Source organism: Sceloporus occidentalis, unplaced genomic scaffold (assembly GCF_023333645.1).
Source record: "Sceloporus occidentalis isolate IW3139 unplaced genomic scaffold, rSceOcc1.0.p SCAF_7, whole genome shotgun sequence".
In the NCBI taxonomy this organism is placed as follows: domain Eukaryota; kingdom Metazoa; phylum Chordata; class Lepidosauria; order Squamata; family Phrynosomatidae; genus Sceloporus; species Sceloporus occidentalis.
Genome location: NW_028316987.1, coordinates 75,043,369 through 75,062,084, shown reverse-complemented (window position 1 = coordinate 75,062,084; position 18,716 = coordinate 75,043,369). Strand labels below are relative to the sequence as shown.

Genomic DNA, 18,716 nt, shown 5'->3' with positions numbered 1-18,716 from the left:
TTCTGACAGAGGTTAATTATCTCACAAAAATACAGTCCCCCAAATACCCTAACACTGAACCAGGGCAGTGAAAGCAGTCTCAAACTGGATTATTTCTGCAGTGTGTTTTGGACCTAAGAGAAGGCAACATCCCCAGTTTACAAGCATGTAGTTTTGAACCTCACCACTTAACAAATGGTATTTTCTCACAAGAAACACAAATGTAAATCCAAGCAAAACTATACATTTATTCCAGAATAGCTAAGAATCCTCCTATTATACAAATACAGTATAAATTCAAAAGTCACAAAATAAAAAAGTACAAACTCCATTAATTAATAAATATATCTAGCCATTTCAATTTAACTAGAAATTAAAGAAGGTGGCTTTTACTTTGAAAACCTTGAATGTTTGACCCAGCAAACCATATAAACTTAGTATAAATTTTTTACATAATACCAGAGCAAGCCCAATATTAGCCATTAGAAAACATCTAAATAATAAAATGTGATAAAATGAACCTGCTAGTGTGCTGTTGGAAGGCAGGTAGGAAGCATGTATATCCATTAAAAACAACAACAACCAAGACCACAAATCAAGGCCATTCTTAAAGAATAATTTCAGCAGGTCCTTCATATTCTAAACCAGCTTTGTGATTTAATTTTTTGATAAATGAATAACCAAGGAAAGAAGATGGCACCAACCAGGTGATAAAATTAAAAGCCAGCTTACTCTAGAAAACACCTGAACACAGAAAAGTCACAATTATTTTCTGTACCATTCTTGAAAAAGCCATGTTTCAACTATCTGAAAAAAACATCCTGCTCTGCAGTGACCAATTCATCTTTAAAAACTGCCAATTTAAACTTTACTGCCTATTTTAAAATTATAGTTTTTGTTTTAAAAAAAATGATCTGGAAATTATTTGCTTTCACTTAATAAGAAAAAAAAATCAGTGAGCTAACACACTTTTTCCTTTCATTTGATAGAACAATCGTATGTACATTTCAAATGCCAGTATAAAATAATTGTTAGGCCACAAGCCATATTAGTATGAACAAAACCCAAACAAAAAAACTCTTACTAACTTATTTTGGCAGTAAGAGACCACAGATCAGGTTTTGTTTCAATTGTGCCAAAAAAGGGGGGAAAGGGAGGGAGTTTATAGAAAAGAAAGTTCTGGAGATAGAAGAAGCCAACATATACAAAAGAATAAAATGGTAACTAGTCCAGTCTGATGGTATGTACACAAGGAGTCTCAGGCTGCATCTGAATTGAAGAAATAATTCCAGTTGACACCACCTGAACCACCTTGACCCAATGCCATGGAATTCTGGGAATTGTAGTTTTGTGAGGCATTTTCACCTTTTCTGTCAAGAGAATTCTGGTGCCACAACATGCTACAAATCCCAGAATCCCCTAGCACTGAGCCACAAGTTAAAACTATCACACTGCATTAATTCTGCAGTGTGACAACAGCCTGGGCTGCATCTACACTGCTGAATTAATGTAGTTTGACACCACCTAAACTGTCAGAGATCTCTGGTGGCACAAGAAGCTACAAATCCCAGATTCCCCAGCACTGAACCATGACAGCTGTGCAAAACTGCATTAATTCTGCAATGTGGCAACAGCTGTCACCTCTTTATCAGAGAGCTCTGCTGTCACAACAAGCAACAAATCTAGCACTGAGCCATGGTGGTTCAAGCTGGGTCAAACTGGGTTATTTCTTCAGTGTTGCAACAACACCTTTCTGTCAGAGAGCTCTGGTGGCCACCATAATTCCCAGACTCCCTTAGCATTGAGCTACGGCCGTTCAAGCTGAGTCAAACTGGGAAACAGCTGTCACCTCTCTATCAGAGAGCTCTGGTGGTGTTACCACAAGCTACAATTCTCAGAGTCCCCTAGCACTGAGCCACGACAGTTCAAGCGGCGTCAAAATGGGTTATTCCTGCAGTGCTAAAGTGATGTCAAGCTGCATTAACCCCACTGTGTGGCAACAGCCATCATCTCTCTGCCAGAGAGCAATGGTGCCACGCAAGAATTCCACAGCACTGAGTTCAAGCGGTGTCAAAAACTGGGTTATTCCTTCAGCGCGGATGCAGCATCTAATCTTTGTTTCCCCCCTGGCCTCAAGTCCTTGCTGGGCCTTGGGATGTCGGCCCACGGAGGCAGGAGGGCTAAGGCACCAGGAGAGCATCCAGTCCACATCGGCTTCCCTCTCAGGAGCAGGCGTTCTGCTCGATGTACATCTTGGAGAGGGAGACGGCCATGGACTTGGCCAGCTCCTCGTCCCTCCGGCGCTGGGCCTGGGTCTGCCGGCACCACTCCTCGTACTCCGGGTTGGGGCACTGTCGGTCGAGGACGGCGTCGTAGTGCCCGTTGCTCAGCCAGCTCAGCCAGATGCTGCGCCGGCGGGGGTCCTCGGGCCCCAAGTAGTGGGCCATGGTGGAGACGGTGGGGCTCTCGGGCCGGCCGCCCGTGGTGAGGTGGACGTTGACGTCCAGCATGCGGCCCATGGCCAGCAGCTCCGGGTAGCCGGCCCAGGAGCCCTCCTGGGCGGCGTTGATGAGGAACTCACCCACGTCGCCCTCGATGAGGGGGCTGAAGTGGTCCAGGTGGTCGGCGATGTAGTGCACCGTCTGCTCCCGGAGCTCTCCGTGGAGGCGCTGGTCGCCGTTGACGGCCTCGCAGACGGCCCGGTAGAGGCAGTTGCCGTCGGGGATGATGTGGAAGCGGAAGCGGCCCTGGAGCCGCAGGTACTTGTCCTGCTTCTCCACCTCGGCCAGGTACAGTGCCAGCTTCGAGGGGCGGCCTCCGGGCGAACAAGGGCGGCCGTCCTCCTCTGCCTCCACCGGGACAGCGCTGGTCGTGGCTGCAGCTGCGGCCTGCAAGGCCTGGCAATGCTCACTGAAGCGCAGGCCACGGTTGCTGGGCTCCGGGGAAGGGGCCTCAACACCACCACCGCCGCTGCCTCCGACGCCACCCTCCAGCTGCAGCCAAGGGTGCCCTGGACCCAAGTCCTCGGAGGCCGCCGCAGGCACCCCATTCTCCGCCCGAGGCACCAGCCTTATGGGCACCACTCTTTCCAAAGGCCTGCGTCGCACCCCGGAGCCGTAGCAGGACGAAGAGGGCGGCGTCGGGGGCTTCCTTTGCAGCTCCAAGCAGGAGAAAGCAGGCATGGCGGCTGATGGGGACGAAGGGCAGCAACCGCCTCCTCCTCCTCCTCCTCCGGTGTCGGTTTCGACTCCCGCCGGGCTTTGTTCCGGGGAGACCTTGAAGACGACGCCGGGCCCAGCGGCTGCGTTGTTGGCGGCTGCGGAGGCTGAGGCTGGCGGCGAAGAGGAGGAGGCCGGGTAGTGGGTGAGGATGGTGCTGTAGAGCTGCATCCTCGGCCCTTTATAGGCTGAGGCCTGAGGAGGAAGGCCGGGCCACGGAACAACGACGACGAGGGCCGCCGCCAGCGCCACCGCCACCGCCCCTCCTCACGGGCTGCCAGCAGGAGCAAGGATGAGGCGCCCGAGCAAAAATAAACACGGGCATCACCCTCCCCGCCTCCCTGCGCCGACCTCCAACCGCCGCCCCTGACTAGGCCGCACTCCAGGCCTACTCCCCCCGCCGCCGCCGCCGGAGTGAGGAGACTCCGTCCCCGCCCCGCTCCTTCCCTCAGGCCGCCCCCTCAGCGTCGAATTCCTGCTGCGCCACAGCTCTGGGCGGCGCCCTCCCTCCTCGCCTTCCCTCCCTCCCTCGCTCGCGCTCTCTCTGTGTGCGTTTCTAGGCCCAGGCCCTCCTGGAAAGTACTCGAGGCCTAGTAGAGAGGGAGGGAGGGAAGCCCAGGGCGGAGGCAGGGCCTTGTTTACTTCACGCCCTTCAACACGTTGGGAAGCAGCAGACACACGTCGGCCAGGCGGGGCCTAGGGCCCTGTCAGAAGCCACGCTCTCGCCTAAATCACACGCTCCCCTTCCTCCTCCACCACTCCGCCGCCGCCGCTGAGGGATCGTACGGGAGGCGCCCCAATGGCTTCCCGTTCGCCAAGTGTGTTTGTTTTCCTCTCAGTCGCCGACATTAGGAGGAGGAGGAGGAGCAGAGAGAGACATGGCGAGGGAGGCGTTGTAGTGGGGCCCGTTAAGGACTGATGAAGGGGACATCCAGAGCATAGCAAAAATCATCATCATCATCATTATTACTGGGGGTCCTCCTTATATTCTGGGGTTCCAGGACCCTCCACCCGTGGATACCCAAAATCAGTTCATTCTCAAGCCCCCTTAAATATAATGGCGGAGCAAAACGGTATCTCTTATATAAAAGGGCTAAAATCAAGGTTTGCCTTTGGGCTTAAAAGTATTTTGAAGCAGTGGATTCTTCAAGCCTCGGATACAAAAAATAATCTTAGCATAAGGAGGGATGACAGTATTATTTAATTGAAAAGTTAATACATCTTAACATTCAAGCAACAAAATGTAGTGGACGGCAAATTGAAATAACACTGGGTAACAATCACGTAATGTTTGGGAACACTTCATCATCGTCATCATCTTCCATAATAATATATAATGTTCTCTCTCTCTCTCTCTCTCTCTCTATATATATATATATATATGAGAGGTAGACAGAATATTCTATCTATAATTATTATGGAAGATGATATATTAAATATTCATAGAGAGAGAGAGATTTTATATATAATATTTAATATATATATATATATATATATATATATATATATATATAGTGTGTGTGTGTGTGTACACTCATCCCTCCACATTTTCAGCTTTGTCTTTTGCAGATTTGATTATTTATGGATTTTATTAATATGTTCCCTCTAGGAATATCTAGTTCCTCCAGCACAACTCTATGGTCAAATTTAACCAAAAATTGCACTGAAGGACTTAGAGATTCCTAGAGAGAGCACTCCAGTCAGCATTTGTGGCTCCTCCAGTGCAATTCTATGGTCAATGTCTGGCAGATTTGACCACAGAGTTGCAGTGGAGGACCTAGAGATTCCTAGAGAGGTGTTCTCTCAGATAAAAACATAGTGTTTTTGTTATTTGTGGTTTTTCCACATTCACATAGGAATAGGTCCTGTGCACCTATTCCCTGCAAATGTGGAGGGATGAGTGTATATATATTATCATTATTGTGTGCCTTCAAGTCGTTTCCGACTTATGGCTACCCTCAGGTGAAACCCTATCATGGTGTTTTCTAGGCAAGTTGCTTCAGAGGGGGTTTGCCTTTGCCATCCTCTGAGGCTGAGAGAGTGTGACTTGCCCAAGATCACCCCGTAGGTTTCATGGCCGAACAGGGAACTGAACCCTGGTCTCCAGAATCGTAGTCCAACACTTAGACGGCTACACCACACTGAGTCTCCTGTTGTTGTTGTGCGCCTTCAGGTTGTTTCTGACTTATGGTGGCCCTAAGGTGAACCTATCCTGGGGTTTTCTTGGCAAGATTGGTTCGGAAGAGATTTCCCATTGCCTTCCCCTGGTCTCCAGAACTGCAATCTCTAGAGCTGTAGTCCAAAATTCAAAACCATTATGCCATGCTGTCTCTCATTAATATTATTATGATTATCATTACAGTATTATTATTATTATGTGAGGGGGGGCAACTGATGCACCCTAATAATGAGCACCTCTTTTCCACTTCTCCAGGACTGCTTCATCATGGAATTGTATAGCAAAAATAAAGGTTGGATGAGAAGAAATAAGGTGGATCCCCCCGCCCCCCTGGAAGGCTGAAAGTGTTCCATTGCCCAGTAACCACAGGTAAAAGGAGTCAATGAGGGACACTTTTTTAAAATATAGCTGAGCATGAGTCTTGCAAAGTAAAAGGCAATGAAAAAAATGTTCTGAGCATGTGTAGAGTGTTCTAGAATCATAACCATAGGGGTGGAGGAAGAAAGGAGACACACACATGCATTCTGGATCTCTTCAGCTTCATTTATCTTAATAATTAAAAACATACTGTTTAAAACAAAATGCAGGGCAGGAAAGGGAAATGAAATGCAAACACTTCAGTCAAGTTGGATGGCTGAAGGGCAATGTGTAAAAATAGTAATAAAACGGACAGTCAGATATAAAACTTTTCCCCACATACCATTTTGTCTGAAGATTGTGGCAGTCTGCACTATTTATATGCAAATATTCAGCCTTACAAGTGACAACTGGTTGGCCAACATATAAAGTGAACAAAATGCTGCACTACATAGGCTTTGGTTTGATCTAGCATAGCTTAAAATAACAACAACATTGAATCAATAACAAACACTTTTTACACTTTTTAAAAGCTTTTCAAAATGTGCTTTCCAAAGTCGGATCTGTATACACCTCCAAAGAGAGGGAATTCCAAGATATAGGGCTACCACAGAAAAAGTCCTATTCCCAGTTCCCTACAGTCATGGTTCAGTGGAAATTGATCTCAGTCCCGAAAGGTACAGATGACATCATTTTTTTAGAGTGAGTCCAGATATTAACCAGTTTAACTGGCAGCCAGCTTAACTGCTAACTGAACTAGTGTGTAACATGGTCCATCATCTCACTCCCACAAGCAACCTGGAATCTTCTAAGAATGCAAATTATCCTTGAAAGAAAACCTATATGGAGTTCATGACATAGTCTAGCTATAATCAGGATGTGTATGACAAGCCATGATTTTTTTAAAGGTAGATTTTGCAGCATGTACAACAGTCTAGACTGGTAAAAGCCATCCAACTCTTGTACTTCCTCAAAAGCATTGTGTCCAGAAGAATCCTGAAGCTGCATATCTGTTTTGTTAGGAAGTCAAAGAAAAGAACTTGACATGAAAATAACCTGACTATGGGAGAAAGTGAAATTAATGTATTTGTCCATCCTGGCCTAAAGACAGTTTTCAGTTTCCACTTACAACCATGTCATACACTTTTCACAAAGCCAGTCTTATAACAGATTATAAGGCCTCTCTCTGTTCTAGAAACAGGAAATTCTGTTTTTCATTCTAAACCCCGACTTGGACTATGGCTGAGTGCCATTTCAGAAAAGCTATTGCCTATAATTTGCTATTAAAGTATCAGTAGGGAAATGTGCTATGACTATCTGTGCTCTGTGAGGAAATGAAGAGGTCAGCATCCTTATGTTTACTTTCCCCATCACATATACATGGAGGTCTTTCCCAGTGCTACCAATGAAAGAAATATATATAAAAGGGCACATTGGTCTGGATCCAGTTAGTAGTCCCAACTACAATAGATTGACAGAACATTGGACCTTATATACAGTCTCCCCTCCATTTTCGTGGACTTTGAATTCGCATCCATCGCCTATTCACTGGCAGCAAATGGAGGGAGACAAAATGAGGCACACACTCATGGCCTGTGCCTGCGGATGCCCACAGACACGCACCAGTGATTTTCCGTTTTTGCAGGGGCGGGTCCAGAATTGATTCCCTGTGAAAACGGAGGGGCTATTCTGTGTGTGTGCAAGTGTTCAGTTACCAAGTTCTGATTTATTCTGTAGGTCTGCTTTAGTTATTACTAGCAGTTGGATTTTGATCATAGATACAAACAAACCCAAATTAAGAAATAACTGGTGAAAACCTGAAATAAAATATCCAATACTCTATTATATTACTTAAACACTGTTAGACTAATTGTTGGTAGCCACCAATTGGGGCTACCAAATCAGATTTGTAATTGATATCTGTCTTTGATGAAGAACTACGTCTTCACTAATAACTGGAATGAAAATGACATTATTCATAGTTGGTTTAACTGTTTGTGTTGTTCATGAATCAAATTACAAATATCTCAGAGAGCCGTTCTAAGGCTGAATAATGTGACTAATTAACTTAGTGATGTTCTATGATCAGTTGATAAAAACATTTTTCATTTTTATAGGCCTGTTACAGACAGCCAAAATAAAGCTGCTTTGAGTTACAGTGGAGGTATGGTGTTTCAATGATGCATGCGTCCTATGAGTCCAGACGCCACACCAAAGCCACGCTCCAGTCCTTAGAGCTGGACCGTGGCTTTGGTGCGACTTCTGGACTCTTAGGACGCATGCATCATTGAAACACCATACCTCCACTGTGACTCGAAGCAGCTTTATTTTGGCTGTCTGTAACAGGCCATAGTCTTTTATGGTTTATATAGCATGGCATAAGCTTTGTGAACTAGAACTTCATTGACAGATGGTTGAAATGCATCTGTGTTCTGAACTCCAGTCCATAAAATTTTATGAAACTATAAATCTGTTAGGCTTGAAACTAAACATTTTGAGTAGATACACTGAAATCAATGAGGCTTAAGTTAATCATCGACAAGTCCCATTGAGTTCATTGGTTCTCTTAAATGTGATACATCTTGTTTTTGCTACAATAGACTTGACTACAGTTCTGGACATTTTTTTATGATGGGAATTGTCAAGATAGAGTAGGCTGCCTCTTACCCTTTTGATACATGGTTTATTTATTAAATCAGAATAGTAGAATGCTTATGAAGAATTGAAAGGTGTTACTAAAACATGAATAGCTCCTTTAAAAAAAAGATACTGTTTCCTAGCATTATAAACTTCATATGTGAAAAGGAATAAATTTCATCAAGCCACTTACATTAGTTCTAACATAATGATGGAAATTTCAGCAGGAAGTCAATATGGGAGTTAGCTATTTTTGGTTGCTAAATTACTTTGAAGAAACTTAGGTGTTGAATCAAAGGAGGAGTGTGGAATTTGTAATCCTTGTAAAAATTATTTTGTTTTTATAAAAAATTTAAAGGCCATCAGCTTCTGTGTAAGTGTAGGAAATATTACACATTTTGTCACATTTAGGGTATGACTTCATTGAAAAGGCATCATGACATTATGTTCTTCCTTGGATATCACTGAATGATTGAGTGTAAAAGTAATCCTCAACATTCAGCTGTCTCCTATCAACTGTCCTGACAGGCTTGGCATCTCTAGGAAAGTGATACTTTCAGAATTAGTGCCATGTGCCAATGACATCACAGTGTATCAGGAAAGCTGAGGAGGCATGTTGACTGTCTTTGAAAGTGATGGGCTTACTCTGTTTTCTTATACTCCATGTGGCTTTTTAAAAAACAAAACAAAACACTGTGTGAATGTAATTTGAGAATTTTTTTCATACCCCTATAACTTTATTTAAAAGATGGAGAAGATGGACATGTTAGTCAGTTGCAATCAGGACAATGTCCGATACATATTAAGAATTAAGCTTCTGTCCACAAAAGGTTATGCCAAATAAAAATATTAGCCAATCCATTAGCTCTGAAAGACCAATTGAATCAATGGAATTTACATAAGTGCTGTCTTGTTAAATTGTTATTGATTCAGTAGGTTTACTCTAGTTGGATTAACAGTTGGATTTATTATTTAGTCTTTAGTGTGTGTGATATAGGACTCCATATCACTAAAAACCTGTGCATCCTTGCAAGAGATAACAGCACATCCTCCATATAAACCGCCTTTTTTTGAATAGAATATCTCAGTTTCTGTACCGAGGTAAGAAATCATGTATCTCATTAGATGATGGGATGTAATTGTCAGCAGCCCTAGACAGTATAGCCAACAGTGAAGAATGCTGAGAATTGTAGTCCAACAACATGTGATAAGACTACATAAGTTCAAACTCTGCTCTCTGTTTCTGTGTGAGGACACTATTTACAGTGCCGTGGCCTAATAAAGCCTTTGATTGTGGTGCGGAGGAACCCACCATTTAAAACAATTTTTCCATTGAGATCAGGCAGGCTCTGAAGGCTAGGTGTTGCCAATGGAAAAATTATTTATTTACCAAGGAATTATCCTGCTCACAAACCTAGACAATTGCACCTAATAATTTTAAGTGTTTTATTACTTTATAGTCTTTGCACTGTTTTATGGTTTTATTACTTGGTTTTATTGTGATATGCAATGTTGCTAATTGCTTTGGAATGTTTAACATGAAAAGCAGAATAAAAATGGCCAAGTAAATAAATTTCTTCATAGAGACATCCCTAGAATATTACAGAAGCACAAAAAAGGGAAATATAACTCCTTTTGCTTCTGTGTTTCAGAGTTTCATGGAATATACAAAAGATCCCTGCATGCTCACTCCAGCTTCACTTGCTAGTTCATTGATCAAATGAATGGTTCCTTTGTAATAAATGAAATAAGAGAGCCACTGAGATCCAATCCAGGGACAAGCAAAGACATTTTGGTTGCAGAAGTGAAAAATCAAATGAGGCCACTTCTCTGTGGTTAAGAAATTTTTTAAAAGAAAAGAAATAATAATATACATACTGCTATCCTTGATTGTTTCTCAGTCTCTTACTGGAAATTAAATTTGTTTATGCTGATTAGTTCATTGCTAATTTTATTTATAAATAAAGGTCAATAATAATAATAATAAGGCCACTTGTGGTTCAGCAGCTGAAGTTAGACCATAGTCCTGAGTTCAAATTCTAGCTTTATCTTTAGCCTCTATTTTTCAGTATTTTATTTCAGTTCTTAATATGTGAATTTGTTGTTGTTAACCATCTTCAAGTTGATTGACTCATGGGGACCCTGTGGATGAGCCATCTCCTAGACTTCTTGTCCTCCACTACTCTTCTTAGTTCCTGTACATTCATATCCATGACTTTAATAGAGTCCATCCATCTAGACCTCCTTTCTTTCTGCTTCCCACCACCTTTCCTAACTATTTTTTTCCAATGAGTTGTGCCTTCTCTTGATGTAACCAATGTATGACACCCTCAATTTAGTAATCTTGGCTTCCAGGGAGATTTCCCATTTGATATGTTCTAGGACCCATTTGTTTGTTTTCTTGGCTGTCTACAAAATCTTTAGCACTCTTCTCCAGCAGCACATCTCAAATGTACAGATTTTCTTCCTATCTGCTTTCTTAACTCCCCAGCTCTTGCATCTATACATGATTGTTTGGCAAAAAGCAGGATAAAAATAAAATTTTTATTATTATTTTATTATGTTAATAGGGAATACAACAGAATATGTGAATAACCATAATTTACTGTGAAGATTATTTATTTATTTTATTATATTTATATCACATCTTTTTTCAGGGAGCTCAAGGTAGTGTACATGATACCTTCGCCCTATATTATCTTCATGACAACCTTAGAAGATAGGTCATACTAAGAGATTTAATAGCCACAGTTGCTCAGTGCAGATTAAAAACTGACCCTCCCAATATTAAAAGCAAAAATAAAACTCCACACCCATGGCAAATGCTTTTGGAATAGAAATATATAATGCAGCGACAGCTGTTCCTTATTTAGCATGAATACTTAAAAATCTGCCTTTTATTTTCCTTTTCACTGGGAGTTAAAGTATTAAGTAAAACCTCTTTCCAGCCCCATTAAGCCAAGAATAAATTAATTATGTAGTCATGAATCATTTCAGGACAGAATTATATTTCCTGGCAAAGGGGCAAGGCATATAAAGGTTATTATCACTTCTCCTCTCTCTGCTAATTGTTTATTTATTCAGCAGATGAGGAGGCAATCAATAGAAGTATAGTGTCTAGATCAAGGGAAGTAATAGTGCCACTCTCTTCTGCTTTGATCAGACCTCACCTTGAATACTGTGTCCAGTTCTGGGCACCACAATTCAAAAAGGATGTTGACAAGCTGGAGCTTGTCCAGAGGAGGGTGACCAAAATGGTGAAAGGTCTGGAAACCATGCCCTATGAGGAGTGGCTTGGGAACTGGGTATGTTTAGCCTAGAGAACAGTTTAAGAGGTGATATGACAGCCTTATTTAAATATTTGAAAGGATGTCATATTAAGGATGGAGCAAACGTGTTTTCTGCTGCTCCAGGGAACAGGACCCGGAACAACGGATGCAAGCTACAGGAAAAGAGTTTAGGAAGAACTTCCTGACAGAGCTGTTTGACAATGTAGCATGCTGCCTCAGAGAGTGGTGGAGTCTCCTTCTTTGGAGGTATTTAAACAGAAGCTGGATGGCCATCTGTCGGGGATGCTTCAATTGTGTATTCCTGCATGGTGGGGGGTTGGGCTGGATGCTTAGTCTCTTCCAACTCTATGATTCTATGATTCTAGTAGAAGGGAACAGCAGCAGGGATGGGATGCACCAGGGACTGGTAATGCGGCCTTTGCTAGGACATGAGCTAGGACATAGTAGTTTAGTGATTCCAAACCCTGATGCAACCCTATTACCTTCTCTCATGTTCAAAATGTTTAGTTGAGAAATCTGAAATGTGAGTAATTTTAAAATAGATCTGCCTCTTTTCCAGAGCTTTCAGAATTGGCAAAAGACAAAACAGTATCACTTCTCTTCCATTCTATGTCTAGAGGTTATCCTGGAGGGCCACATGACAGCTATGGCAGCAGCGCCTTTGCACTCTCCTTTGATTGATGCTCCAGTTGTGCCCCTTCTAAGAGGGCAAATTTGTTCACTGTGCTCCATGCTTTTGTTACCTATGATTAGACTTCTGTAATATACAGCACGTGGGGCTACTTTTGAAAAATATTCAGAAATTAAGCCTAGTAAAAAATGTGGTAGCCAGACTATTGTCTGGTATGCATTTTAGAGCCCATATAGTTTTACATCTTGAACCTGCTGACTGGCTTCCAGTTTGTTCCCAAGTCCAATCCAAGGTGCTAGGTTTTGACCTACACAGCCCTAAATAGCTTGGGACCAGGATAAACAAAAGAAGCCCAGTCTTCTTGTATGCACATGCCTGGAATTAAGAGATTTTCTGTTGCCCCAAGAGGCTTGATGAACACATAAATGAGATGGAGCTTTCTCTATAATAGCACCTTTCATTGTAGAACTACTGCCCAAAAATGTTTCATCAGTTCTGTCACTGTTGATTTTCCAACAGACCGTCAAAACTGTATTATTTGTATTATTTTAAATGTCTTTGGCTTTTACATTTGCTTTGATCTCTTTTTAATAAATGTTTTGTTCTATTCTGGTTTTAGCTTTGGAGCTCCAGCTGGGCAGGAAAGCAATTTATATGTTCTTTATGTGTGCAAAATAAAATAATCTATACAGGCATTTGGTTCATACTCCAACAGTGGTGACAGGACACTGTCCTTCATCATACCTGAGAGCAGGGATTAGTTTAGGTTTGTGCTCCAACAGAATAGTATCCAGAGTGCTCAAGAGGAATACGTAGAGGCCAGCTACTAATGCCTGAGGTGACTATCTCTCTCTGTCTAATGGTAGGGCCTCCATTGCTCCTTTTGCTCAGTACTATCTCTTATGTAGATGACAAAGGGTGAATGGAGGATTAACTGTATCTATATTAAGCAGTTATACAGTTTGATATCACTTTAATCCATAGGGCTCCATCCTATGGCATTCTTCTATTTATTTGCAGATACTTACGATTTTTTCTTCTACAAAGCAATAAAGCTACAGTTCAGAGGAGTGGGCTGGAGAGCTCTTTGGCAGAGAAATCTACGCATTCACTAAAGTACAAATCCCAAGATTTTATAAGATGGAACCATGAAAATATCCAGTGACTAGCAATGTAGTTTGTAGTGTAGGGACTTCTAACATAAAATGGAATGTGTAGATTGCTTAGGGGCATAACAATACATCTATCCTGCTTCGTAGTACCATCTGTCCTTGTCATCTGAACACCCAGATCAACTTGGTGTGTCAAACTGTTCCTAGCTAGTAAAAAGACTGTAGAGAATTTGTTCCTTCCCACAGAGTACCCAAAATGGATAGCAGAACATATAAATTGTAAAGCCTTTCAATACTTCAGTTTATTGAATAATAATTTTATTTTTCTGCTCTTACAGTTTTGATGATTGTGGTCTTGGAATGTGAAGTTATCAGCTGACTTCAAAATGACCCTCCTGCTTACTACAAAGTACTGTAGAAGTCAGGAAGAATACAATGACTGCTTTGTCACTAAAGTTCTCACCAGATATTCTTCTTGACCCTGCAGTTGTGCTATGCTTATCTGTCTTCAGATCCAGAATGCTGGTAAGTGAAGTAAGCACATCAGCAGTTGGAATTTCTATTGATAATATAAACTGTAGTCAAACCTACACTGCTAAATGACATGGGTCTTTTTGTCTCTATATTTTTCTGATTATTCTGAAAGGATACTGAAAACTAACTTTCCTTTCTAAGGTGTGCTCTCTTGTAAGAAAGTTAATTTTCAGTATCCTTTCAGAATGATCAGAAAAATATAGAGACAAAAAGACCCATGTCATTTGGCATTGTAGTGCTAAATTTTGAAATACAGGTTCACATCACGAAAACCCTCAAAGTCATGGAACTTACAAAAATGAAAGGTTCAAAAACTGATGTAGCTGTCTTAATTTGTACTTGTGTATCATTAGTATTATTTGTCTTGTGAAGGTCTTTTGTAAAGCTATTGAGTCTTGGTCACCTGTTCAATCCACGCATTCAGGGATACCTCAGAACAAAGAAAATTATGCAGATTGGCACATCCTATGGTTCTGCTCATAAAAAGGGATAAATGTCTCCCATCCTTAAATTTTTTTTCTGCTGGCATAGCAATTACTGATTCCAGAGAGCATACATAGTACAGAGAAAGCAAATCACAACTGTACAAACAACACTGGCAAAACATTGGTATCCACTGAAGTCCGTCTTCATGTTGCCGTAAAATATACTTTCCTGTGACTGACACATGCTGCAAATGGAACATTTACAAATGAAGAAAGGAGGAATACTTTGCTTAGCTTTGTCTGTGGAACATAAGGAACAAAGCTGGCTGCATGCTCACATACTCTCAGGCCCAAGAGGGACCAGGGCTATCCTAGTTCCAAGATAGATGAAAGAATGAAATCCAAAAATGGGGCAGTATTGTGTTTTAATGTACAAAACTGCTTTATCAGCTTAACAAACCATCTCACCCTGATTGATTGCAACATCCAAAATCATAGGCAACAAGTCCTTCCCAATCTGCTACCATGAATTAATCCTGAAGCCTTCACCAAGCAAGGCATGTGCTTACCATTGCATGTCTATTCAGTTTAAAGTATTGTACTGTAATCCACATGGAGTTCAATGGGCCTTTTCCCCAGACTGTAGGCTTAGATGCAGTCCTGTAGATACCTATATGGCAGTAAGGACCATTCAAATCAATGGGGCTTATTTTTTACTGAACAGGCATGGGGGGGGGGGGAGGAAGTAAGTGGAGCCATGACAGAGAGGTTTAACGTTATTCATAGTGTGGAAAGCTGGATTGCTTTCAGCTTAATGAGTACATCGAGTTTTATATTTCAACATGGCAGCCAAAATACTATATAAAAGAGATATCTGTCTGTTCCTCTGCTCAGTTAAGCTTTATACACACGCTCTATACTCCTTTATTAGTCCTCACATCACCCTATTGTCTGTAAAATTTGTATTTTAAATAAATATTGTGGACAGTTTCTGTGTTATTTGTGTTCTGTAAATTTTCGGGACAGTGTTGACACTAAGTGAAGGTCAAGTAGTATTAGCAACAAAAGCAGCAGCAAAAGTAATGTTATGTACCTTTCTGTGATTCTTCCTTTCCCAGGAGGCAGTCTTTTATAGAAACAGATTACTTACATAGACATAGTACTTAGTGTTCTTCTTGTAGAAACATTTTATGTGCAAATACAGGTATGGCAAATGAGGCATTGAAACAGTTAGCACTCGTCTTTAAATTTAAAATATCATCAGCTTCCTGCAAAAGCACAAACATCTTTCTCTCCCCAGTATCTCCTACCTAAGGCTTGTTTTTGTCAGACCTCTTTGTGAGAGGGTGCGTGTTCTTTTTTTTCTAAAGATTTTGTGCACTTCTGTAAGAGCTGGGTCCAAATGCCTGCTGATACTTTCCTTGTATGCATGAGTGATGTTGGTTTGGCTACATAAGAAGCAGTTCTCAACTGCATTTATTATTAGTGTATATTATGACAAATATGGCGGTTTACAGACACCCCCCCCCCATGTAAATAGCAGTTGGAAGTGTATTTGCTGTTTCTAAGTAACAAGAAAATCAACAATAGCCAAGGACATAATTAGTTATAAGTGAATTATTATTTAGTTGGTGGAAAACAAGTCTAACCTGTCATTATGTAATCCCACAAATATGCTTCCTTTACAACATCTTTTTACTACCTATATCCCAAATTTTAATCACATATACCTGTTGAAATATAAAACTCGATGTACTCATTCAGCTGAAAGCAATCCAGCTTTCCACACTATGAATAACTTTAAACCTCTCTGTCATGGCTCCACTTACTTCCTCTCCCCCCATCCCATGCCTGTTCAGTAAAAAATAAGCCCCATTGATTTGAATGGTCCTTACTGCCAGATAAGTATCTACAGGATTGCATCTAAGCCTACAGTCTGGGGAAAGGGCCCACTGAACTCAATGTGGATTACAGTACAATACTTTAGTTTAAACTAAATAGACATGCAATGGTAAGCACATGCTTTGCTTGGCGAAGGCGGACTTCTTGTCTGAGATTTGGATGTTGTCATCAATCAGGGTGAGATGGTTTGTTAAGCTGATAAAGCAGTTTTGTACATTAAAACACAATATTGCTCAATTTTTGGATTTTATTCTTTCATCTATCTTGGAACTAGGATAGCCCTGGTCCCTCCTGGGCCTGGGAGTATGTGAGCATGCAGCCAGCTTGTTCCTTATGTTCCATCACCTTCTGCTGTGTGAAATGATGCATCTATACATGGTATACTGATGTTGGTATCAAATTGTCTGGCCAAATGCAGAATTTGTCAAAGGTTATTAATTATGCAGAAGGTTAAATTTTCCATGCTTTTGGACTTTTTAAAAACTTTGAAGAGATCTGATTATTATAGGCATTGCCTCTATTTTGGTCCTTAGATGACTTTGCTTTTGGAATTCAAGGAATGGGAGCTCATTCACCCAACTGTACTTCTTGTAAATTGTGGTTTAAAAGGAAACCTCCCTGACAGGATCTCTCACCTGTTAGATGACATTTTAAGTAAATTGTATTTACAATATGCCTGAGTTAGTAATCATATAGGAAATCTACACCACAATGGAATCTGGGTGGATCATATGTAAATGCCTATGAATGATGACAAATAGAGAAGTCAGCTCATCTTTCAGGACTAGCTTCTGAATGTAAATCAAGACAAAAGCAAAGCTGTTCTGTCTCTCAGGCTCAGTAGAAATACAAATTATACACATACCATAATATGTATTAGCATACATTAACTTATTCACATACACCTCATAAAAATTATTTATAGTGCATACTATAAATGAAAAGTTAATCACATTATGTTCAGTGGGGTATACTCACTAGTAAATGTGTTTAAGATTTCAAACTGAGCTTGGAAATTTTTTTTTGGGAAATTATTTTTTGACCATACAACTCCCTGTATTCCAGATTTGTAGTCCAATAATATTTCTTTAAAGTTCTACTGGAATGTGGCTTATCAGTGCAAACTCAGAACATATCTGGTACTGTTTTTCATTTAGAAGTGTTTCTGGAAAGGAGGTACTTTTACTGCATTCAAAGACTGGAAAAGTTGCTTTTTGGATTGATACTCCCAGAATCACACTAATGCTATGGACTCCAAAATCTGTATTTGTAAAGTGAGCTCATGGTATCCACTGGGGTTTAGTGCCGGATCCCCTGTGGATGCTCAAGTCCCATTATGTACAATGGTGTAGTAAAATGGTGTCACTTCTATAAAATGGCAAAATCAAGGTTTGGGTTTTGGATGTGGGGGATTATTGCAAGCTGTGGATAATTGCATCTGGATGCAAAATCTGTGGATACAAAGGGCCAACTGTATACATAGTCTAGGCAAAGCTTTGAAAACTTATTCTTTGGACTCTCAGAACCCAGTGATTCTGTGAGATGAAGTGAAAAACGGTTCCATGCTTTGTGATCTAAGCTGACTCTTTCCTCTCCTCACTCCTTCTTTATCTGGAGTGTGCCACATTCTTAATTGGTCAGTTTCAATTTTTATTTCTGGGTGATTCCCAGCCCCCATGGAATTTCTTCTGGTCTTTTGAGATTTTTCTTTGTCTTTTTATGGGTTGCAAAGAGGCAAAACTAATTCAAGTATACAGTGGCACCAAAAGGGTGTAAACCTAGAAACTGATATTTTGAATTATTCTATTGACCCTAATTAGTTGCATTAGTAGAGTTTTGTGTTGGTTTCTTTTTCTAAAGACTAACAATTTTTGAACTTAACTCTACTTTTTCTGTAATAAACATTTTGAAGTTTATTTAGTTCTTTGTCTATCCAAGAAGTTGGCAGTATTCCTGTTCTGGAGTGTTTGGCATACACACTGACCTAATTTTAAGAAGTTTTAAGAAAGCTCTGAAAGAGCAGTCAATTGTTTTCTTTCTTTTTTCTTTTTTTAAAGTCACAATTCCCCTATACAGTAGTCAGGTTATGAGTTGTTAAATATCACTTTTAAATACAATCTATTAATACATGGATGGTGACAGCTTAGCGCTAATGAAGATAAAGAGTTTTTTGCAACCTGTCCTATCTGGCAGAGTTGGAGATACAGCCATACTACTTTGCCACAACAACTTTAAAATGCAGTCTGATACTTAATTACCTGTAATACATTGGGAGAGTCTTTCAAGTAAACATTTACATGATTGGTTGGTAAATTTATCTTAGTTACAAGTATTATTTTTAATATATAATTTACTTAATCTGTTATGTACATGTTGGAACAGCACAATGAGGGCTCTAGCAGAGACATGTTCTATAGGAGCTCAAAAATACTTACAATGAATAATAGTTTGA

General features: G+C 40.8%; 2 protein-coding genes across 4 annotated transcripts in view; one reads left to right on the top strand and one right to left on the bottom strand.

The window, feature by feature from the left end:
• Window positions 1-207: 207 nt before the first annotated feature.
• Window positions 208-3,600, bottom strand: OTUD1 (OTU deubiquitinase 1). The gene has a single exon (XM_089533366.1). It carries the CDS (start codon window positions 3,366-3,368, stop codon window positions 2,202-2,204), a length of 1,167 nt encoding a protein of 388 aa, XP_089389492.1. The 5' UTR covers window positions 3,369-3,600; the 3' UTR covers window positions 208-2,201.
• A 167-nt stretch (window positions 3,601-3,767) lies between these two features.
• CUNH10orf67 (chromosome unknown C10orf67 homolog) overlaps window positions 3,768-18,716 on the top strand; it is a 77,322-nt gene continuing 62,373 nt past the window's right edge. Inside the window, exons 1-4 of one of the 3 annotated variants that reach the window (XM_089533365.1) lie at window positions 3,768-4,015; window positions 5,632-5,745; window positions 11,784-11,906; window positions 13,742-13,928. The gene's annotated coding sequence lies outside the window, so the exon portion shown is untranslated. Of the gene's footprint in view, window positions 4,271-5,631; window positions 5,746-11,783; window positions 11,907-13,741; window positions 13,929-18,716 lie in introns of all 3 variants that reach the window. The other 2 variants (XM_089533363.1, XM_089533364.1) reach the window with 2 other exon arrangements.